This window comes from Gallinula chloropus (genome assembly GCF_964237585.1).
Source record: "Gallinula chloropus genome assembly, chromosome: 1".
NCBI classification, from domain to species: Eukaryota; Metazoa; Chordata; class Aves; order Gruiformes; family Rallidae; genus Gallinula; species Gallinula chloropus.
The window spans coordinates 113,590,355-113,614,452 of NC_140085.1; the positions used below are offsets into that span (position 1 = coordinate 113,590,355).

Here is a 24,098-nt window from a genome sequence, read left to right on the forward strand (position 1 = left end):
TCTTGGAACTAGGGAGGCAAACTTTTTATTTTTTTAAAATGCAGGCTCATAAATAGACTTGCTCTTTGACTTCTTCTTAATAGCAGTCAGTTACCAAACCAACAATATCCTCTAAAATCTTAGGAACAAGAGAGAGGCACTTACATACACCTGGATTTTTAAACACTTTTACATACTTCTGAGTCCATTTCTACTATATTAACAATTTACCAGGCCCTTAAAAATTAACTTCTCATTATAGTTTCTTTCCAGATGAGATTGCTTTGTTAGAAATCCATGGAATGAAAAATTCCTGAAATATGATAGGGCGAGGAAAGGGGGGACGAGGAAGTAAGAAGTGGAAGAACAAAAAAAGAAAAAGCAATCCAAAGGCCTTCACAAAAGGAGGCATTAAGCATGCATAGGCTGGCTTTGCTAGGCTTCCAAAAAACCAGACTTGTCATGTAGCACTGCAGCTATCCAACCTTCTCTCAGATGAGCTACCATCATAGCCATCTCCACCCATGGTTATCACAGAATTTCCTCTCCCCAACAAACTAAGCACATTTAAGAAAGACACATATTAAGAGCATTAAAGTTTGTTTACTGCAAGGGGCCCTCACCTGCTGATGTGGTTTTTGCATGTGTGATTCAGTCTGTACTGGAAAAGGAGACTGAAAGGTTTGCTGCACAGGTGCTGTTGGCGGAATCACAGGCTGAGCCATGGGTGGAAACTGTGGGGTAGGCAAGAGACCAAAACCTGGCATTTGCCCATTAGGAGGAAGCGGAACCTTTGCAAAAGAAAAAGAACATGAAAACTTTCAGTTAGGGAAAAAATAAATAAATCACACTAGTTTTCCCAGTTTGATGAAGTAAAACTGTATCTCTGCTCCAAAGTCACAATAAAAGACCAGAAGCCCGAAAAAGATGAAGTCAGATCAAGCGTTCAGGTGATTACAATAAAGACCTTGTTGTTCAAAGCTTGACTAGAACAGAGAACAAAAATATATTTCTTGAGAAAGTCAGAGTGCTAAGCCATGTTCACCCTTCACTAACAAGAACACCACTTCCTTACTTCTGCACCGAAGAAAACAACAAAAGAGAGAAACCATTATGTAACAGAGGGAGAAAAGAAAACCCTGAAATTACCTGGTGACGCATTGGATCCTGTTGTATTCCCATCATTCGCTGCTGGAAAGGGTCCATATTTGGGATTTGAGGAAATACTGGCTGTTGAATACCTTCTCCTGGAAACCCACTAAAACCAGTAATATTTTGGTGAGACAAGTCAGCAGATAGACAGATTTTTTGCCTGTTACATACTTCTATGTACATTTACAGATTCTTGCTTCAAATCTAGACAGAAGAATTATCTTTATCTCATTCCCTCTCTAAGTGAAAACAAAGGAAGGTGAAAGAGTGGCTTCCTTATCTTTTCTCCACTGTACAAGCAGTCCTTTAAAATGTATAGAAATGTTACATAAAGGTTTAAGCCTCTCTTCACCCTGTACTTACATGATCTTGCTAAAGATCTCAGACTACTGAAACTTTTTTGTGAAGGCTGTCTGCCTTAGGCTAACTTTCTTCCTTTCCTGCTCTTCTTTTGGGAACAAAGTAGTAAGCCTTTTCCTCAAGGAAAATACATCAGCCATACTTTTGCTGGTGAAAAAAGCCTTTTAGTTCAGGAGGAATTTAGGGCAGAGGAGAAAGGGATATGTATATCACACAAGGATTACAGTAATGCCATTCACTTCCTGATTCAACACACAGAATGGACAGTGCTCAGGGAATTAACGAGGTCTGTGCAGTTAATAGGGCTTGTTTACAGGATGCAGTTTGTGTAAGAAACTGAACAGGATTTCAGGAAGATAAAGAAATTTCATGGTGACGTGAAATGGAACTTTGTAGTATTTTGAGACACAGGTGCCATACAATTCTTAGATTATTCTGGACAGATCAGTTTTTCGATACAGGGTATTAGTGATTTTGTGTACCCAAAATGAGACTACTGGAATCCAATCTTCAGAGGCATCTTACACAACTATAAGGTAATAAGGACAGAGGCTTTGAAGTGCTACAAACAGAACATAAACATGCTGAAAAGCCCAGTCCAACGATCTCCAATTGAGCAGACACAAGCAGTGCTTATGTTTGACCTACCTCATCTGTCTGTACTCCAGAGTTCCATCTGTATTATGGGGAAATATACTACCAATTTACTTAAAAGGCATGTTAATTAACTAATGCTTGTGGAACATTACAGTGCTTCAGGTGATAAACAGAGTAAGGAAGCTAATGACAAAGTTAGTAATTCTGTTTTTGAGAGCGGGGTTTGGATGGCATATACAGAAAGTAGGACATGAGGCCACATACTGAAGCAGGGGAAAAAAGAAATATTGACTAACCCAGGTATAGAGCACCATCCAGCCTGTGCACTGAATGAGAGAGAGGTCCTGTGGAAAAAACTAGTATGTGATCATGTAATTTAAGACTTTATCATAATGCATATCAAAAGGGAAACAGGAGCCTGAGTTACTTTGCGTGGGCATTTAACGTTGGAGAATGTAAAGCTGCAAAGCCAATTTTAATTTCTGAACTAGTTAACACCACCACTATGTTTAAAATAGCAGCTTTTCCCCAGCCACCACAGCAATCCAGCTGATGACTGACAACGCCCTGAGTCTCTCAGTTGTTCAATAAAAACATGGAGCTCATCTTGAAACCAAAACCGAACTCTTCTCTACAAAATGCATTCCTCAATTAGTGATGCAAAAAGCCAAACCTACACCAAAACAAAGTAAGAAGACAAAATCCCACCAGAAGCTGTTAACGTTTTAACTTTGGCCTGTAACAGTTAGGCGCTGAAGTAACTTGGAATTTTAATCAGCTACCTAACCTAAAGTTTTTTTAGGATAAAGGCTTGTTAATTTTATTATGACACAAAACTTACAAAGCTGGCTGAGAAACTGAAGGAGAAGGAGCGGAGTCTTCTTTCTTTGAATCTTCCACTGCTTCTGGTTCATCATCGTAGTCAAACCGATCTAGCAGCTTCTGAAAGAGATCACATTGAGCCAACTATTGATTATTCTGTATCTTAGATAACTGGCAGCCAAAATATCCTTATTATCAAAGCCTTACTTCATATCTAATTGCTCTGGAATGAAAGTCAATGTTAGAATCAGGAGAAAAAAAAGAAAAATTAAAATAATCAGAATCAGAAAGCATGCAAACCCAGCTTTATTCAGCTTCAGAAAATGCACAGGCTATACAAACAGGACACTGACCTTCAAACAGAAAGAGAAGAAACACAATGTGCCTATTTTTCCTCCTAACACATGGAGGACATCAAACAGTCTGCTGCTGAACTGAAATAGTTAAAACACAAAGAACAAATGAAGACTTACTTTGTCAAATGATGTTTTTTGCTCAGGTGGTGGGAAAGTAGCTTTTTGTTCTGGTGGTTGTGCTGCTGTAGTTTTCAACTGAGCAGTAATAGCTTGAACCTGAGCCATCACAGTGTTATCTATGACCGGTGACTGGGGTTTCTGAGGCTGTTGAAAAGTCTGAAGAATTTGCTGAAGCTACAGAAACATATGCAGTATTAAGTATATATTCTTATGTAACAACACAGTATTGCAAGCGTTGTAGGATATCAATTTTACAAGAAGCCAGACTACGGCACAGGATAAACACCACCAACAGCCTTATTAAACTATGGAGAACCTCCAGCAAGACAAAAAGTCACTTTTTAAATACTTGAATGACAAAACTCAGCAGATCCCAAAGTTTCTGTACTCAGGCCTTTCAACAATGCAAATGTTTAAGCAGACCAAACAATAAAACTCAACATTTTGTTTGATGCATTCTGCCTGCTCCTAAAATTCTGTAACTGATTATTAATTCAGAACTAATTATTTGGTATTACATAACTAAATTTTCATGAAATATCGCAATCCCTGCATAGAAGTGTCACAGGTTATTCACAGGTTATTATATACTCACTCCTACAAGTTTTCCACTAAAGATGGAAGTCTTGTTGTTTCACCTCAAATCAAGGATATTATTTCCATCACTCTCCCCCCCCCCTCATTTAACTTTAAAACCAAACCAAATATAAACAGATTACCTGTTGACCTTGCGTTGTTTGAAACAACTGAGCTACAGCTGCAAAGGCATCAGAACTGGGCAACTGTGGCACAGTAGGTACTGAGTTAGCGGTAACTTGAGGGGGTTCCGACGGAACCTTTGCTGGAGGGGGTGGCGAACCTGAGTTTCACAGGAATTAAGAAAGCACTGTGTTACTCAAAAATATCTTACTCTTCTTCTACCTCCTCCAAAAAAAGTGCCTATCCACAGCACTCCCAAAAGTCCTATCCAAATTACCCCAATCACGTATTTTATTCACTTTGCCTTTAAGTGCTCCATTCGCTGCTCACATCTGCGCGTTATGTAGACTAAAAAAGAAATATAGAAAAACGGCCCATCTGAAAGCTAGTCCAGTAGGTACTTTACATCACACTTCAAATGTTTATAATTGTACAATTTTATAACATGTAAGAGGAAAATATATTACTCAGTGTTAAGCAATGCATAGCAATACATTAAAATATTAGTTCTGGTTGCAAAGTTCTGAACTCATTCTTTTCCCTGAATATTTCAAATGAATAATCTAATTCTTCCTCATTTTAAGAACACACGAGTTTCTCTTCATATTTTCTCCTTCTAGCAGGTACTGAACTTTTGTTGAAAAGTCTGGCAATAACTAAAGGTTTATAAAAAATATTTCACAAGCAACTCTGTCTTTGATAAGGTTTGTTCACATGATACTTTTGCACTAGCAGAAGCCAAACCTGCATTTGACAGATAAATCCTCCTACCATAAAAATAATTTTCACTGATTCTTGCAGGAAGACTCCCATTTCCACTGAGCTTTACTAAAACTAAGATCACATCTTAAGATATACTATAAGTTTTGTCATGCAGCTTCCCCATTCTCTTTGTTTTAGATTACAAAGGCGTTTTGGTTTTGTTAAATAAACATTTTGCAAGTAAAAAGTAGATTAGCAGTAATACCATCGACTGCTACGCAGGGTAAGCAAGTAACAATTCTTTAGCAAATATACTTTAATGGACTACTGTAAAACTGTATAAGGAGCTACAGTTAAAAACATGCCACAAATAGAACTATTTTTAAGTTTGAAACACTAAAATGTTTTCTTTACAATACCAACTTCTTTAAAGCCCTTCATGCGCTTGTAGTCTAAGTAACTGCAGTGTTGACACGCAGCAAGCAGAGACAAATGTGTTGAATAATATTTTCCCTGAAGTCAGATGCTATATAAAAATACTGCAAAGGATACGTGATTGTTTTTAAATATAAATTAACTCCCATATTATTTCTTGCATATATTCAGCAGTATATATATATTCCAGTATATATTTGCTTGCTCGAGGGAGGAAATTTGCATTTCTCTTTTTTTTTGCTAAACAGACATTGTAGCATTATGAGCTAAACAGATTCTATTTCACATAATATATTCATATATTTATTATTATTAATTAGCATATTTATTTCAGGGCCAAATTATCTCCCTCTGGTGCATCTGAAGAAGCTCCCCGAAATCTGTAATTCTGTACAGGAAAACCTATGCAGAAGGCACCCAACCTGTCAGGTACTAAAAATGAGACAAAGATGGAAAACAATGCCACTCACCTGTCATATCAGAATGAAATTGTACAGCCACCAGTCTGCACCCAAGCTCTGATGCTAAGACAATCCCTCCCCCTACCCTGCTACGTTATAGCACATGCTGACAGGATATGCTTTCCTGAACACCACTGGAGACCATTTCACTTGAGCTATCGTGCATGATGATTTTGTTGTCTGCCACCACACCCCACTCACTCCACTGCAGTTCTTTTTCCAGTCCTACTCCAACACGTGAGCACAATAAATAAGGTTACCAAAGCAAAGCCTGAAATACAGAGTGCAAACCCAAAAAGAAGGCTCTCTGGAGAAATAGAGGACTCTGACATGCAGATTCTCATCTGCAATTTGGTAACCTCACTACCAGCCTTTCATATGGCACAACTTAGGCCAGTGAAAATACCGTGGGCAGGCCATCACTGCTCTGCTCTTTCAGTCAGCGGTTTGCAACCGGTAAAAGCCAACTGCCAGGCAGAAATTTATGCTAAAATGTTTTGGGGCCCCATACTGAAAAAGACTGGTAGCTGTTGCTTTCAGATACTGAGTTGATTCAAAGGAAGATCAAGCTCTTAGCGTGCAAGATCACACTTTACTGTCCAGATTCTAGCATTAGGAAAAATTACATCAGAATTATAAAATTGACATACCACAGAAAAGTGTTTCAGACAAAAAAAGGGATTTTTAAGTTTTTTTCTGATAAATTCTGAAGTACAGTGTCTACATTTATTTAGAACAAGTTCAGCTGCTCCACATAACTCTAACAACAAAGTTGAGTTTATTAATGTGCTACTGCTGAAACTAATAGAGGCACTTTAATGTGAAAGCAAACAAGCTACTACCAATCACCCTTTCAAAGAAGTACAATGTCACTCATACCTTCATTATTAGTAGTATTTTCTGTCACTGGTGCTGTGGCACTAGTTCCTGCTGCCATATCCAGAAGGGGTTGAATTATTTCAATTTTAAATACTCCATTTTTCTGCCAAAGGTTTAGGACACGGACTATCTTACTCTGTTGAAACAAAAGGAAGCATCAACACTAAATACAGCTTTCCTAATTCCCAAACTCCAAATTTATCTTCTGTACATTGAAACGACAGGTTCGGACAGTACAGGAGTTCATCACAGTCAGGCATACCTATGTAACAACCCGCTAGGTCAGATATATGTGACACCCCCGCCCTCCCCAGGTCACAAGGCAAAGATAAAAACTGCCAGCTTATTTTACTATCTGCTTTAATAAAAAAATATGTGCCACCACTTGTACATAGATGGTCATAAAGGGGTGAAACAAACAACAAATGCAACAAGACAGACAAAATGAAGATGAGCTAGAAAACCCTAATGAAGATGGGGGCAGTTAAGATCATAAAACACTAGAACAAAGCTTCAGATAGAAGGTTATTTGCTTGATTTTATTTTTTTCAAGTAATCCAACCAATTCTATTTACACCAGAAAACCCATCTCCAGTATTATTCAAAAAATCAGGAAAGCAAGTGGAAAACATTCTAACTGATCACTGCAGAAAGATTAAATTAGAACCTCTGATTGTCAGCTGTTATTTTAAGCTCTCTTCCTTTCTTTTTTTTTTTTTTAACATTAAGAACAATGCTTTCAGGAACAAGCTGTAAATCAATCTTTAGCCCAGTATTAATAATATCTAACTAGAGGTGCTGCTTCAGTTGTAACATGCAAGCAGGTAAAATTCAGAAAACAGGTTATATTGACATGCCTGCCCTTTTTGTATACTTAGTCACCTGACTTGCACACATACGCGTTTTAAGTACATTTCCTTCTAGTGTAGCTAAGAATGAATTGATGTTGTTCAAAAGAGAAGGAATAGCAAAGTGCTTTACTGTGACTCAGTTATATACACACCCATACAAATCCCCCTATAATTCCATAAGCTAAGTGATTAAAGATGAATTTGACAAAAGGTTTTCTACAATAAGATCAATTAGAGAGAAACACAAACTTGCTATTTTGAAATAAGGCTTCAGTCTGAAAAACAGTAAACTTTAAAACAGAAGCATTTTTTTGTTTTGGGTAGTCTGTTTCTCTAGAAGACCTGAATATAATATGAAGGCCAAAAGAATTAATAAATTCCATACTCATTTTCAGTCATAGATGACTCTTACAGAAAGGCTGTTAAAAAAAATAAATGTAGTATTCACTTTGGATATCAACCACAGATGTGTACCTGCAGATTAGGTATATTGTTTATGTACTGGAAATTCCTTAAAACAAGCATGTAATGAATAGTATTATTCCCCTACTGGAAAGCATCTTGCTTATTTTAGCAGTGAGGTATCAGGTAGTTCCACAAAGGATATGGATAGTCTAATGCATTTAAATAAACAAAATGGTAACCACAAAGACAGAACAAAGAAAGGACTGCTCAATTTCACCACGGTATTAACCCTTAAGCTCCAGAATATGAGATTCAAAGCCTAAAGGTTTAGACGTTCACCATCAGAAAACTACAGAGCATCTTAACCTTTAAAAACCTTAGTTAGAAAGAAAAAAAAAACCACATAAAAAAAACAACATTTTGCTCTTACAGAACTATATTTAAGAAAAAGAGCAAGTGTGTGATTTTCTGGAAACCAACGGGCAGCTTCTAAAACACTTATCTCAGGAGTCTTTTGAAATTGTTCTGAGGGAGGGCATAAAAGCCATCTTCTGTTGGTAGCAACCTGTACCATCAGGAATTCAGGATACTTTCTGAACCTCTCTTCTGTCAGCAAGTACAGCATAAGAAAACTGAGGCCTTAAACCAGTCTTGACAATGGAGAACAGCAATAAAATTCTCAAGTATGGGATTTGTAAAGACTGGAGGAATCAACATGGTGATTTTTGTAGAAAATATCTGGCAGCAGAACCTTCACTGCACACAACACCAAAGTTTCTCCTGTAACACTTTTTTTTGCGGGAGACACCACATCCCATACTAAGTTTACCCAAAGGAGCCTCAAGAAAAAAAGGTTTTGGCATCACCACACACTACTGAAGTACCTCCACAGGCAAAACAAAACTGATGAAGTGAGGCAAAACCAAGTATTTTAACTAGAACTTTCATTTAACTATCACCTCTGGTAAATTTTCTCAGCTTGCTTTACCATTTCATATAATTACCTTTACTACCACGGACACAGAGAATCACAAAATTAGCTTTCATGTATGTGGAAACACCAAGGTAGCACTGCTATCAATTCATAACAACATCTGAGAAATTACAGATGTACCTTGTCTTCAGATGGACAGAGATACAAATACTGGAATGTGGCAGTAATATTTTTAGAGAATCTTGGCCCAAAGACGTCTTTGTCTGTTCCAAACTGATGGCGAGACTGACGAACAATAGAGTCAATAACGTACAGACCAGGGACTTTATATTCTGGTTTACACTGAAAACAAACAAATATCATTTTTCATTAGGCAGTGGTACTAACAATGTAACATGCATTCTCCTTACATCCTTAGCCAAAATCTATACTTGGTTAAAAAAAACCCTGACGTTAATTTCTTTTAATTTGGTTATGTAGAATTAGTGCTTCAAGTTTGGTTATTTAAAGAAATAAAAAAGGAGAAAAAACTGCTTGCACATTTAGGACAATGTGCTTGAAGCAGCCTGTATCTTCTTAATCACCACTTTTAAAGTACCTATAGCTTGACAACAAGTGACCACAACAACATCTCTACTACATTACAGTAGAGACTGTCACGACTGCCATCATGCTACCTCATACTCAGTGCACTGAACTACTTTCACCAACTCTGTTCTCCCAAATTTAATGCAAAATCCTCCTCTGTAGAGCTCTGAACGACTCTGAATAAAAAAAAAAAAAAAAAAAGAGTATTTCTCCTGTTCACTCAAGAGGAATTTATTTTAGGCAACATGTTAGTTTGGTTTTAGTGAGTATTAAATTCTAGCCTGTTGTTCTGCATGCCTAGGCAAGCATGAAAAATGTATTTTCTGAAAATACGTATTACCTTACCCACTGCAAACTAATTTGAAATTTAGTACTCTTCCCCCACAGATGCTGCGTAGAGGAGAAAGGCGGAATTTCACTATTTTTTATTCCCCTCCTTAAGGCACTAAAAAAAGCTAAAATGAGGATATTATACAGATACCAAAATGTATAAAAACCTAACAAAACAGAACTTCCTCCCTCAGTATCTGAGTAGCAGAAGCCTTTTTAGTTATTTTCTAGCATTATTAACAATATGTAGTAACAGATGCAGACTATTTCTTTATTGGTAGATTACCTTCTTACCTTTTTGATAAACTTCTCTACAATCTGGACAACATGCTTGTAGAGCTGGAAAACAAAGAAATTAACTTTTCATCTACTCAACAGTGGCACATAATTTAATAAATACCTTAACCTATTTGTGCTTACTACCACTTAGGACAGACTACAAAATATTGTAGTTACATTTTAAAAAGAAGTATGTTAACACATGAATTTAACCAAGCACAGAGAAAAAGATTTCATGGGGGGAACAGACAGAAACAAGCCGTCCTTTCTGTCAGAAGGGTATCAGTCCTAGTGAGTGTAGCATTAAAAAACAATGATTCAAAGAAAATCAAGATGGCATAATAAACCAAGAGATGATATTGACCACCCATTTATTTCTAGGTAAGATTCTTAATGCCAACTAGAATAAAACATCCATAAAACTAAGATTGGGAAATCCAGAGATGCATTTACTTAGAATAATAAAAATTTTCTACTGATACAGTTTTATGTTTGTTGCATTGTACTTTACCTTAATAGCTTTAATGGCAGCTTTTGTGATGAGAATCATTTTTGCTCGGGAAATAGGAGGTTTCATCTCCATCAGCGAAAAGAGCTAAACAGAGAAAAGAAATATTAAAAATGTATGCTGAAATTCAAGCACTTAACCAAAAAGACAACACTTCAGACAACTGATTGATTACTGACATTCCATGTCATGTGTTGCCACAATGCTGGGTGGCCCCTGAAACAGAAGAGATGAACAGGCAGATCTTTCTAGGCAACATCTGAAGCCAACCTCCTTGTCAACTAACCCATATTCACTGATTTTCCAGATTTTGATAAGGCTGCTGTCAAAGTTCCACTGGTGTCTAAAAATTAGTGTCTACTAACTTATGGTACAGGCATTACTAACTTAGAGTATGGGAACGTGCTACTTTACAAAAACAATATAAACCAGAAATAACGGCAGTTTGATTTAAATTAGCCTGAGCATCTGCTTATCAAATAGAAATATGAGGATGGTCCTACAGACAGCTAGACTGACACAATTCTAAAATAACATGCATCAATACTACGTTACCAAATTATGCCACTTTATACAAGCACTGCCAATGTCTTTAATGGAAATGTTTACCATTTCATTTGCTGACCATACCATGTTATTATTATTATTAAAATTAACTATACCAACTTTTCTGGGTAATCCTCTGCACTATTCCCTATGCTAATGTCATCCACCCAAAAAGTTAATTCCTCTCGGAAAAAGTTTTCATAAATTGTCTTCATAGATGACAGTTAGAGGCATTCTGTGAACCCAATTTACAGAGTAATTCTGATCTCATTTCTGTAAACATAGGCCAGGCACACTATTTCAAAGAATTTTAATCATATCAGAAGCTGAGAGTGCTATTCTGTTAAGAGCATTAGGCACAAAAAGGGATTCTGCACTGCTAGATTTAAATACTCTTTCATTTCTTTTTTTAAGTCTGAATTCACAGACATCGCATTCTATATTCAAAACACATAGGATACCAGTAGGATGTTCAGCTCTTGAAATCTGAAAGTGTGACTTTTAAATAAAAAAAAAACAAACTTCATTTTCACAAAGAGCATCATCATGACTTACACCTCATGTGTGAGGACATTTTTTACAAAACATTTTCAAAAATCTTGAACCTAGGTGTTCAGAAAAAAACACCACTCTGTCCTCCAGCCTTGACCATGACTCTGAAAACAACGTTAAGCAGCTAGATGCATTGAGGTAGCCAGGGGAGATGCAATAAAGAATATGGTAGCTTAAAGAAGTCATTAATTAAGAGGCTGAAACTTAGGCTACTAAGGCAGGAGATTTCACATTTCAGAAACTGAGAGAAACTAAAACTTGCACAGAAAACTGACAGAGCTGATGAATCTGTGTGAAGAGCTGGAAACAGAAAGCTAAAGGAAGAGGGACACATTTTCCTCAAGACTACAGCACCACCTGAACAGCACAACATTCTTGTCATACTTCGCTTCTTGTAGTACATTTTAAGAGAACAGAGAAATAAGGGATTTGGGGAGGTTTGTTTCTAAACAACAGTCCTGCAGTCTGGCACTTATAAGCATGCATGCACACATACCAGAAGAGACCAAAATTCATGCACACTTCAACACTTTCCAGACCACGCTGCCTACTCTGATCCACAGTGAATTCTCGATACTCCATAAGCTACTGTTGTAATTTCACAGTGTAAAACAACCAGATGCAAAAAACTACACCATACGCTACACTATTTTTATGGCTACTGTGCACACTTCTGTTCACTACACCTGGAAGTAAAATTCACATTGGCTTGTCAGGACCATTCTGTCTTCTCCAATCTTCCTTCCCATCTTTCCCACAGAAAGAGAAGCCAGGACATCCCAGTACTACTTTTTAATTCCTCCTTCTCTATCAGAGCTCATGGTTAGGTGCTCTGCTTCGTTAAACAGCTTTTTCTATTCTTCCCATAAGCTTTTAACTTCCTGTTCAGTCTGTGGCCTAGTAAAAGTAGAATCATTGTACCTTTATGATTTGTACAGTGCAAAAATCCACAGATACCTGCAATATTTCCACTACAGACATAGTAATTTTTACCTTGAAAAATTCCCTAAAAATCATAGAAAAAAATTTACTTTGCATTACAGAATTCAATTCTCCTCGTCACAAAAAAAAAAATATCGTCTTTGAATACTAGCCAAAAATGTAATCAATTATTTACTACAAAGCAAAATAAGAGAATAAAAGTGTCTTCAAGACAGTGTAATGGAAAGTAAGATGTCATTTAAAAATACATCTATTTTTCTCCTACAGTTCCAAGACAGTTGTGAAGTGACCAACTTACACAGATTTATTCACTGTCTCATTAAATGTAAAAAAACAATGCAGAAGATAAAAAAAAAAGTGATAAAATCTTTAAAGGCAAGTAAAGTGATAACAAGGCTTTTGACAATACAAAATGAAAGCCATACACCAATAAAAAGAGTAGCCATGAAAGTATTTACGTATTTAATTCCATTTCTATTCCAGGAGACATGAAAGGAGAAAAAATGTCCTTTGAGACAGTGTTAGCCTTTTCCAACTATTTCCAACATCAACATCAAGACCAGGACTTTTTATTGCCAGTCTCCATAAAATGCAAGTTCTGGTGCCAAAACATTGATTTTTAATGCTACTCAAGCTGTAAGACTTAATTCAGCTAACATCCTGACTTGCTGAGTAATGACAGTATGGGCAAATAAAAACTGTCAGATAAAAGACAGGAGAGGTGTCGGTGAGTTAACTTGGTTTTGGTTGTGGGTTTTTTTTTTGGGGGGGGGGGGGTGTTTTGTTTTTAAAAAAGCTTAATTTCAATTCTGAATTATATTTATTCAGAATAAGTGCAGACTCTTAACGAACAATGTAAGTGCTATTATTAAAATTCAAGAATATCTTTTTTTAAGAGGTAATGAAAGACAAAACAAAAATTTTTTGAAACCCAACACTCACAAAAAAACCACCAGAAGGCTTAGAAAATGAGATGGAGGAAGAAAAAAGGAGCCAACATTAAGACAGGCACTCCATATCCTTTCTTTTACGTACCAAAAAGCAAAAGGAGCCAATCCCATAGTACAATAACAAAGAAGCCAATGTGAAAGCATCAATTCAGTGATTTCAGGAACAGAAGAGGAGAGAATCAGGAAACTGGGAGTCTTAAAAGGTATCCCAGCAATGACGTTGCCACTGGGGGGGGCGGGGGTGGGGGGTGGGGTGGAATCCAAGGAAAAAGAAACTGCCAGAGGGTAGGAAAAACGGAAAGCAGCTAGATGCACTTAGGTAGCCAGGGAAGGTGCAATAAAGAATATGGTAGCTTAAAGAAGTCATTAATTAGGAGGCTGAACCTGAGGCTACTATGGCAGGAAGAAACAAGCTTTGGAAGAAGAGGATTGAGCAGATCAGTGCAAATTGTTGCTGTGCCGTTACAGACAGCAATCTGGGCAACCACAACAGAAACACAGTAAAAGCAATGAGGTCAGTACACACAGATATTTCCAGCTCAGGATGAACTACAGCCGAAACACATGTTAAACTGAGATGTAAATACCTCTCTACATAAATACATATGCACACATACATATATGTTCACATGTATGTATATGCAGCTATGTATGCATGTATGTACATATATATACATATGTGCATTCTGCCCTTTCTTCACACAACCCTGTCACTACCTCCAGGAATACACCATCAAAACTTTTTTGCCTTTTAAAATTTTCACAATATTTTAGAATACCAAATGACTACTTTAAAGCCTTTTTTTATTTCATTTTCAGTATCATACTTACATGTGTCAAAACTATGTTTTAAAGACAAGTAAATCTAAAATGTAACAACCGTACCAGTTCCTCATGGATATTCACTGTTAGAAGGGGAAACTGCTCAGTAAGACAACCGTGTACTTGACATTTGCATATGTTCAATGAGACCTGGATCTTCCTTCATACACACATCCCAAATCAAAATATGACAAACACATCCCAAACCAACATATAATAAACCCCAATTTTCAGAGGGCTGTCTTTCCAATAATACATGTAATTCCTCAAGCAGCACCACAATCGGCTCAATAAACATCAACACAAAACTTTACACTTCATTTTAAAAAATAAATGCAATAACATGTAACAACGGTAAGGCTAATTTTTGCATAAAAACTATTTCCCATCTACTGCCTTATAACAAGGGCCTGGCCCTGAAATTCTCTGCCCTGTAACGCTTGACCTGCTAGAAATTACTTGCTGCTTTTACCAACTGTAACTGGATGTTTGGAGAAAAGCTTCCTATAGTTTGGAGGAAAAGCTCCCAGTTGTTCCCTACCTCCCTTCTCCATATAGTGACACCACTGGCTAAAGAAAAATGGAGGACTTGAGCTCTGTCTCTATTTCTAGTGCCCATTCATTTGGCAATGGACACCACCTGGGGTATCCTGCTCCCTCAGTTGGGAACGTACCACGGGGCTAGAAAGCGCAACAGAAGAGAGATTAAGCAAACTTTTACTTTTATGTAAGAACTGTTTCAATCCAAAGACTAGGCAAGACTTGTATCTTTGGCCAGTTTTGGTAATGTTGAGGATTTAAGAATTGTCTCCTGCTGGGTGGATTTTTTCATACACAAGGAAAAAACAATGTAGAAAAAAAAAACAGCAGAAAGGCTTAGCCGCAAAATGTTATCGAAACTATTAAGGCAAAGGCCATAAGAAAACCTTTCCCATTCCAGTTACAGCAGTCTCATCTGTTGAAAGTAGCATAAAAAAACCCACATTTGTGTTTTGTAACATCTCTAGGATACTATTTCAATTTAAGATTTTCCAAATAGAAATTTCTGCCACCTCCCTCCCTATATTTTAAAGTCTGTGCACTCAAACTGCATGTTTTTATAAGGAATCATTTCTTTGTTGCTCCGTATTAAACCACCTACTACAAAAAAGTGGAGATATTAAAGAGCCTGCTAAACTGAGGCTGCAATACAATATTGATTCAAGCTTATTTCTCTGTACTTTTCACAACAGTACAGAAGTACAAAATAAAACATCTATAAATCCAGGAACCTCAAAGGCAAAAGAATAATCAGCACATTTTCAGGCTAATAAATGCAATTAAAGGTGAGCCTTTCATTAAGCCACAGCAGATAGCAAGAGGGAAACTAACCACACTGCCTGCTATTTAAAGAGCAATCTAGTAACCATCCCTAAATTAAAATTCAATATAAAGCACAGAAGTGCTATAGAAGGCACAATGCAGGAGTGAACTAAGGTGACCTTTTAACTCGAACTGTAGAACCGGCTTCAGTTCATAAGCCCTAGGTGAGGAGTACTAGGAGGGACGGGTCACTGGAGCTGGAACAGGATGAGGGTTTTCAGTTTTCAGTCTTTCAGGCCTCGAATTATTTATTTTTGCTGTTCTGCAATTAATGACTCTTGAGGGTCTATTTTACACAGAAACCTGAGAACTCTGGGGTTCTGAAGCAAAAGGGAGAACCACTACATTCAAATTTACACAGAGCCTTACCTTAAAATCCTAAAAAAGACAGCATGTCTGGGCATTGTCTTCAGAACAAGAGCAAGTTGCAATGTAGGAATACTATCAGCTTTGCTTCATTACTGAATTCATTACAAGAAAAGCAAAACCAGTGATGTGTGTATGCCAGTAGAAAAGGAACAAGGGTGCCAAGGAAAAAACAGAAGACACATGGTCAAAGAAAAAGGGAGCTTATACACATTCCAGACCTGAAACTACTAGAAGTGAGCCAGTGTCATCCAGTAAGACTTATTCAGCTGGCACAGACAGAAATAAAACAGGTTTAGATACTTTGGGGTGTCTCGAGCTTGCTGTATGATCTTAAGTCTATTTATCTGTTTTAAGAGTAAGATAACACAGTAGGAAGGTAAAAACACCTTTTAAGACTTGAACTGACTTCATGGCTTTTCTTTCTTGCTGAAGTTTCTTTGCCATAAAAAGATCCCTTTATTTACAAATGAAGAGGCATGGCTCTGGTTTATACACTAAATAAAACCCACAGAAAAGAAACCCAGATAGAAGAGTATCTACGGAAACAAACAGTGTTTCATGATTATTGGGTATCAAGCACTCAGGTCATTGTTAACAATACTCTTGTTCAATCTTCCCTTCTCCAATTTCCATAGAACAGTCTAACACACCCTCAATGATTTCACCACACCTTACGCGTTCCAGAACATGTCTCTAAGGAGGCTGCATACAGAGATATGACATAGTCAGTACTCTGTACTGAATATACATTCATTCATTAAAACACAAAGTAAAAACAAATATTTGTGCATTTAGAAACCACCCAATACAGCCAAACTACAAGGTGCTTATAGATGTGTAATTGTTGTTCCTTGCTACAGACGCCTACAGAAAAAAAAAAAAAATGGAAGATGCAACTAACAAGCACAGACACCACTCTATTTTATTAACAACACACTATTTATTAACACATGACCAGGTCTTTTAAAAGGTCAGATGTTTTTAAAAAAACACACATGCCCCCCAAAAATATCTGTTAGTCACACACATTTTCCTTCCCCTATAAAACTCATTGTTTCCTTTCCTCTTCAGCTCCCCATCCTTCCTTGAGCTACTAAGAAAAGGAGAAAAAATCATGTGTACCAGTCTTCTGCAGCTATGCTATGTCTCACAGGATCAGCTTAAGTTTTAAATCCTTGACCATCAGCTGTGATGCTTACCAAATATTAGGTGCTGCTGAAGGGTAAAAGATCACAATAAAATTCATATTTGTCAGGCTACATTCTTTGGAAAATAATGTGGGATTTAAATTTGACCAGATATGAACCCCAGGCAATGAAGCTAAATAGTACCTCATCAACAAAGCCATTTCTGTGGCCTAGAAAGACCGTTCACAAATTCTGAATCACTGGGGAGAAACATCTTTACAAAAGACACACATGAAAATGACACCGTAAAAGAATCTTGTTTCCTACACAAATGTTTCTGAAACTTATCTGCCTCTTAGGATCAGTGCTGTGCTCACACGTCCAGCATGTCTCCTGAAAAACTGTTCATCTCATTTCTCCCCTTACCGAAAATCTCTACTACAGTGCCACAGCTTTCAATATTCCTGGAAACAGTTCAGTCCTGAAGCCAGAGACATGACAACAATGATGCCCATCAGTTACCATGATGCAGTCGCAAAAAGCAGAAAAGCAACTTCCATCCTAAAAGAGCTGTACACTACCTCTGCAATTATTTAAGCCTAGGTCTCACAGTTTTTAAAAGGGACTAAATTAACTCTAAAAATCCAGCAGCACTCTCTTACCCTCTTCTCCCTCTATCCCATCCAAAAAGTATTTGAACTGCTGCTTACGCACTACCCCAGGACATGCAGTAGGCAGCTGACTTCAAAATACAGCATATCGAACCCACTAGAATACAGGAATCATTTTAGGCAACTTTGACTGTTTCCTTACAGAGACAAAGGGTGCCAAAACAGGCAAAAGATGTTAGCCTCCCCTTCAATCAGATACTGGTAGCTGTGTCCTCACTGCTTTGCCACACAACAGAGGGAATCTAACTGGGGCTGGTGAGTTCCAGTGACTGCTGAGGAACCCCTGTGAAGGATATCCTGCTAACCTCTATTTATAGGACCTGGGGAGGGGAAGAACAGGGAGCAACAGATTGTAACAGAACATGCAAAACAAAGTCTTACATTAGCATAAAATAGCTATCCTAGATCAAAAATACAACTGTCCAGCTCACTGAATATGGAAAAATAGTAAAGAAAGCTGCAGCTTTAGCTTTAAAGAAACAGCCCACAAAATTTCTATCCTGTTTGTGATCTAGGCAGGCTCAAGTGGGATACCATTCTTCCTGTGGTACAGATTAACTATTACCAACCTGATATGCACCATTAAGTGAATATACTGTGTTACTCAATACAAATACAAGATTACAAAATAGGAAACTTTATTTTACTCCCAGTGACAAGACTGTGAAGAAATCTCTATTTCTAACTTCTGTAACTGGTAAACCATCCCTCAAGTTTTTCAATTAAAGAAAACGCATCCCCTATATTAAAATACAACAAGGATTAAAATCTGTATAAACCATGCAGATGTGTGGTTTTGGTGGGGGTTTTTGTTTGGTTTAGGGTGGGGCTTTTGGGGTTTGTTTGTTTGGTGGTTTGTGCTTTTTTTAAAACATAATAAAGCTGCACACCATTCTCAAGTTACATTTTGTGATTTACTTACACTGTGCTACTAATTTAACACAACATATACACCTAGCAGTACATTAATTCTAACTTAAGTCTTCCAGGATACAGTTTGAACTATTTTCCTTGGGGGACGCCTACCTGTGTGGCCTGTCCTAAGGAGCTGCTTTGGCAGAGGGGTTAGACTCTATGTTCTCTCAAGGTCCCTTCCAACCCTTATGATTCTGTGAATCTGTGAATACATACTACTTAACTGTCAAATCCCACCTATACAACTGGTAATATCAGCTGGGAGCACAACTGGATAAAAATAATGCAACAAACATGTTTGGTCAAAGCAAAACAATGTGCTTGATACTGTAGAGAAATGAGGATTTTTAAGAGGCACACTTACTAGTAAATTTCCATTCAAAATAAAGATACAAAGAACAGGACTAAGGGAATGGGCAACACAATCAAACCCGATCAAATTACACAACCCATGTAAATTACCACCCATTTCCAGAGCCAAATTAATTGACCCTAAGTGTTCCTTCCTAGCTAGCCACAATTGCTAAGTGCAACGCACTAGCTGAGACCTCTATATTTAAGTTTTACTTCGCAATTCAGATGGGCAGTTAAGATCACATGCACATCACAACCAGCTGACAGGCAGAAACTTGTTCTTCACTGCAATACAATCATACCTACTGTCAGAAGCCTGTGACCCAAACACAGATCTGAACTTCCGAGCACAACTGGAACCTAAGCCAGCCAAAACTACGAATGGTTTCTACTCGACTGGGTGAACAGCCTCAGTCAAAACAAAACGGTTCAAGTGGTGCTGGTGCTTTTCTATTCCCCTCCCTGAGCTCTTTTGTCTGAGAATAGGATACCAACCTAATAGTTCAGATGATGCCTAATTTACAGCTGTGATTTGAACTTGGACCTCCCACCATTCAAGAAATTGCTGTGATCATCAACCCACCCACCCCACCCCGAAAAATCCCAAATGATCATATCCTCAGAAGCAATAAGCTGTATCTCCTCCTTCACACACACTGGCGAAAAGCTGACAGCTGCCACCTCCACAGAACAGACAGTGAAGCTGGAAGTGCATCACCTCTAGCATTCATGGGAAGTCCAGCACAACATTCGTGGCTGCTGCAGTTAAAGTTGCTGTTATAAAACGGCAATTCTCTGTCTACAAGGGTATTGTATAGCCAGCAAGTTCAGGAATTCTTGACCTACAGGGTATTCTGTAGATACCCTGATCTTTGCTGTTGAAGCTATTCCACTCTCAATAAAATAATTAACTATTCAGTGAACAGAGACTGGCACCTCTGTAGTCCTCACAAAGTCTACGCATTATAAGACAGTCTTACAGACAAAACGAGTCCTCACACACTCACTAGCCTGCGCTATTCCCATCGCTCTGTGAATAACGCTGAGACCTTTTGTGAAACAGCTCTTTCACTTTCCCCTCTTTCACTGAGAAAGCCCAGAAATGGAACAATATCTGACTGTAAATCTTACCCTCCTTGAAAAAGTTTGAGATGTTTCACACTTTATTTTAGTATGTATCATTTTGCATGCACAGCTTCAGGCAGCACGTGCTGAAAAGTTAAGAGAACAGTTTAAGAACTGGACTTTATGTTCTTAGCTAATATCATAAACACACCTTCTGAGAACAGGACACTAGTTACACAAAGGCTGAAGTTATTCACAAGCTAGCTTTAGACCTAAGTAGTCCTATGGAAATAGGCATATGAACAAGTGATTGCAGAACAGGGATTTCAGCAAGCACAGTTTTCTTCCTTGCAACTGCCAGCAGCCAGCCACCAGAACGTCACTCATTATTTCTGACTGTATCAAACAAAAGCATCACAATTCTAATACATCTGAAAGACCTACTAAATAAAGCATGCCTATTCCTAAAACAGAGATTAGTCACAAAATACCAAGAAACACTGCTTTCAATCTAAAGTAATACATTCTTTCACCACCAGATCAGCAAAAGAAGTGGTTTTTATTGTTTGAGAAACACTAAGCACTGTCTATACGATTAAGCTGTATCAGGTAGCAACATGTTGAAATGAATGAAGTAAAAACAGTCATCTGCTAGAACTTGTGTTTATAGTTAGTCAGGTAAGAATATTTCTCTTCACTGTTTACAGACACAAAAAAAGAAAATGCTGCACACACGCCACTCTAACATATATGGGAAGGCTGCTTTGTACCCTTCCATACCACCGGCTCAAAACAGCACAATATACCCATAACATGGGCAAACAAAAATAAAACTCTCATCAGGAGATGTATGCTACCTACTTTTCACATTGTACTTCTATAATTTTGTTAAGGATGAGTAGATTTTCGCTTGTGCGTGTGTATGTCAAGCGGTTGCTCAGAGTGAACTTTACACAGCATGACTTCATCACATGAGAGTAGTCTGCCATTTTTCCTGTTTCTGCTCAGCAAACATGCACAGCAACCTAACCTTCACAAAGCATTAAACGTTCTTTAATAGGTTCTGGCTTAGTTTTAGCTAACTATCTGCAACAAGAATACGTGTGTTCAATAGACCATACTAGATCTGCAAAAGTCAAATTGTCACACTGAGGCCGGAGCATCGTCTAATCTAAGAATCATTCCAAATCGTGTGTCAAAAACTTTATGAAGTAGAAGCCACAATGTTTTGTGATATGTTACGCAAAGAAACACAGTCCGTTTTGAATCCAAATCCGATTGGCTGGCTAAGGAATCAAAAAGAAATCATCGTCAGATGAAGACAGGGACCTTCTATGTACCATGGAAGCAGGCTGAAATGCTTTCCAACCTACCTCCCACGTCCCTAGTGCTGGGACCGATCCCTTCGTCCCATACCCAGCCGTCATTTCTATATGGAGGGAAGCCCCCTCGCAGTTATCCCTGTCCCCGTTCAACCTCCAGACGATCCTATTTGCCGCCCGCTCACACGGCAGGTCCCTCGCCAAACCACTGCGAGGAAATAAAAAGTACCTCGCGCCCAGAAACACGGCTTCCCTCTCCTTAACAACACGCACACACTGGGAACGCCTTGAAACGGGGATCCCGGCTCGGACGCTCCCCAGTGGGGCGAGGAGGAAACCGGGGAGGCAGCGCGGGGGGATCAAATAGGGAGGCCCCGTAGATCTTCCCTCAAACCATCCCCCCCTCCCCGCCCCGGCCCCGGCCCGTGCGGGAACCCAGGCTGCAGCGTCGTTCGGGGAACGCTCCAGGCCGTTGCAACTGCCGCGGCGGGCCTGACCCCGCTCGCCTCCATTTTACTCAGAAGACCCCCATCTGCGCCCCTCCCCTCCTCGCCCCTCGAGCCGGCTGGAGGCCCCGGGCCGAGCCGGGCCCAGCGCTGCCCGGGCCCTCCCGGGAGCAGGCCTCTGGCGGGGCCGCACCGGGCCCGCGCGGCCCAGAGCCGGAAGGAGAGCAGGGGTTGGGGCGGGGAGGGGTGGGGGGGGAGCGATAACGGCCACCGTGAGTCCCCAACCTCCAACCCGCCGCGGTCCCCCGACCCGCGTCCCCCTCCCCCCTTTGCTCCCCGGCTCCCACCTCCTGGTTGAAGGCGTTCACGGCCTCCATGTTGGCGGCGGCGCGGCTGGTGCGGGGGAGGGAAGGAGGGGAGGGGGAGGAGGGGAAGCCCGGTCCCGCTCAGGAGCTGCGCGCGGACATGGCCGTTTAGCGGCGGCGGGGCTCGCGCTCTCCCCTCTCCCTCGCTCGAGCGCTCGGTTCGACGTCTCGCTGGCAGGGCCCCGGCACAGACCGTCTCTCCCAGCGGGATGGCGGAGCCCACGCCGCGCACAGCACCCTGGGATCGTACAGGCCTCCCGGCCCCGCGCCACCCACAGAACGGGAGGGGGGGGGGGAGGGGAGGAGGAGGTGAGGGAGGGAGGGGAAGGGAGAAAGGGAGGGAGGGAGCGCGCGCGGCGAGGGCACCACGTGACCTGGGGCCGAGTTACTCCCCGGGCTCCGCCATGTCAGCGCCAGCCCCGCCCCCGGGGAGGGGAAATGGCGGGGATAAAGCCGTCAGCGCTGCCTGGCCTGGCTGTGCTGAGGGGGTGCTACTAGCGGCTTCTTTCCTTCAGCTGCCGGGTGGGCAGGGGGGACTGGGCAGAGCTAGGGGGCGCCGCTGATGCTGGCTGGGGCTCGGCTCCCTTTATTGGGAAGGGGCTGTGTTTTCAGGGCAAGGTGCGCGCCTGGGTCGATGTGGCTGCGGGGACCCCAGGTGGAAGCGCCGCTCGCTTCCTTCCTCGCGTTTAGGAGCCGCTGTTCCCTGCACCCCGCACCCCCCCCCCCCCCCCCATAGCGGTGCCTCGCAGGTGGCACGGAGCACACGCTGAGCCCCGCTCCGGCTGGAGGGAAGGGCCGGCACCGGGGCGCGGCGGTGCCCAGCGTGGCTGGGGTCACCTCTGCGCTGCAGACCGCGCTGCTGGCTTCAAGGCGGAGCGGCAGACCCGGAAAGCCGCCTCCGCGAGTCAGGCGCTCTGTCCCGGCAAAGGGGGTAGTTAATCAGCTGCCGTCCTCAGGCTGGCAGCGGGAGCCGGTGCTGGCGAGAGCTCCGGGTGCGTGGCGGGCTGGCGCGGGCGCTGCCTGTGCGGCCCCGGCCCGGTGCTGCCCACGGTCACGTCTTGGTACCGGGGTCCGCCCGGGTGTTCAGAGTGTGTCGCTATTGTAACTTACAGTTCCACTGCCTTGACTAGTTAAACCCCGGCAAGAGCTGAAGCTGTAAGGAGGGGACCCGGTATGCTGCAGAAATCTCACGGTGGTTTTGGCTTTGTTTGCATCCTACTATTAAACCCTGCCGGGTGTATTGGGCGTGTTAATCGGGTGCCAGATTGCTTCCAGGAATTGTTTTCCCAATGTCATCGATATGTGACTGTCCGGCGATTAGTCCTCTTTAAAAGCAAATATTTTGAGATTCAAAATACTGACAGAGTGACAAGAACTCTCATATGAGATTATAAAATGCAGGAGTTAGTGTGCAGTTACATGGATTGCATTCAGAGGAGGCTTTAAAATAGGTTCTAGTGGCAAATAGAAGGTTTTCCAGATTTCATAATTCTTTGCTAAATTGATCTTTTGGGCGGTGTGGGGGAACCAAGCTTTAATAATTTTTTTTTTTTTTTTTAAAGAAAGCTACTAAGTGAGAGCAGAGTGTGGAGGGAAAAAATCATTTATCTTTGCTTTCTGTCTCTTTTTTTTTTCTTTCCAATTTTCACTGGATAAACTACTTAATGTGTAGCTCTTACTACTGTTCTTGGTCATGTTACTGTCCAAAAATTCATGAGAGGTAGCTCGTTCTGCTACCTGATAGGAGCAGCAAAGATACAAGGATGTTGTGAGAGGTTGAAGAATGCAAGTTACCTCTGTCGCTTCTTGCATCAGCTAAACTTTGAGATGCAG

The 24,098-nt window shown here is 40.4% G+C and overlaps 1 protein-coding gene across 1 annotated transcript in view; it reads right to left on the reverse strand.

Moving 5' to 3' along the window:
• SCAF4 (SR-related CTD associated factor 4) overlaps positions 1-22,277 on the reverse strand; it is a gene marked incomplete at its 5' end in the record, with an annotated part of 46,312 nt that extends 24,035 nt beyond the window's left edge. The window contains 11 exons of the mRNA XM_084279175.1: positions 603-770; positions 1,129-1,237; positions 2,385-2,432; positions 2,930-3,030; positions 3,384-3,560; positions 4,106-4,245; positions 6,563-6,698; positions 8,933-9,094; positions 9,965-10,009; positions 10,461-10,544; positions 22,248-22,277. Coding sequence (XP_084135301.1) covers positions 603-770; positions 1,129-1,237; positions 2,385-2,432; positions 2,930-3,030; positions 3,384-3,560; positions 4,106-4,245; positions 6,563-6,698; positions 8,933-9,094; positions 9,965-10,009; positions 10,461-10,544; positions 22,248-22,277 — 1,200 coding nt within the window. The remainder of the gene's footprint in view (positions 1-602; positions 771-1,128; positions 1,238-2,384; positions 2,433-2,929; positions 3,031-3,383; positions 3,561-4,105; positions 4,246-6,562; positions 6,699-8,932; positions 9,095-9,964; positions 10,010-10,460; positions 10,545-22,247) is intronic.
• Between the last annotated feature and the right edge of the window lie 1,821 nt (positions 22,278-24,098).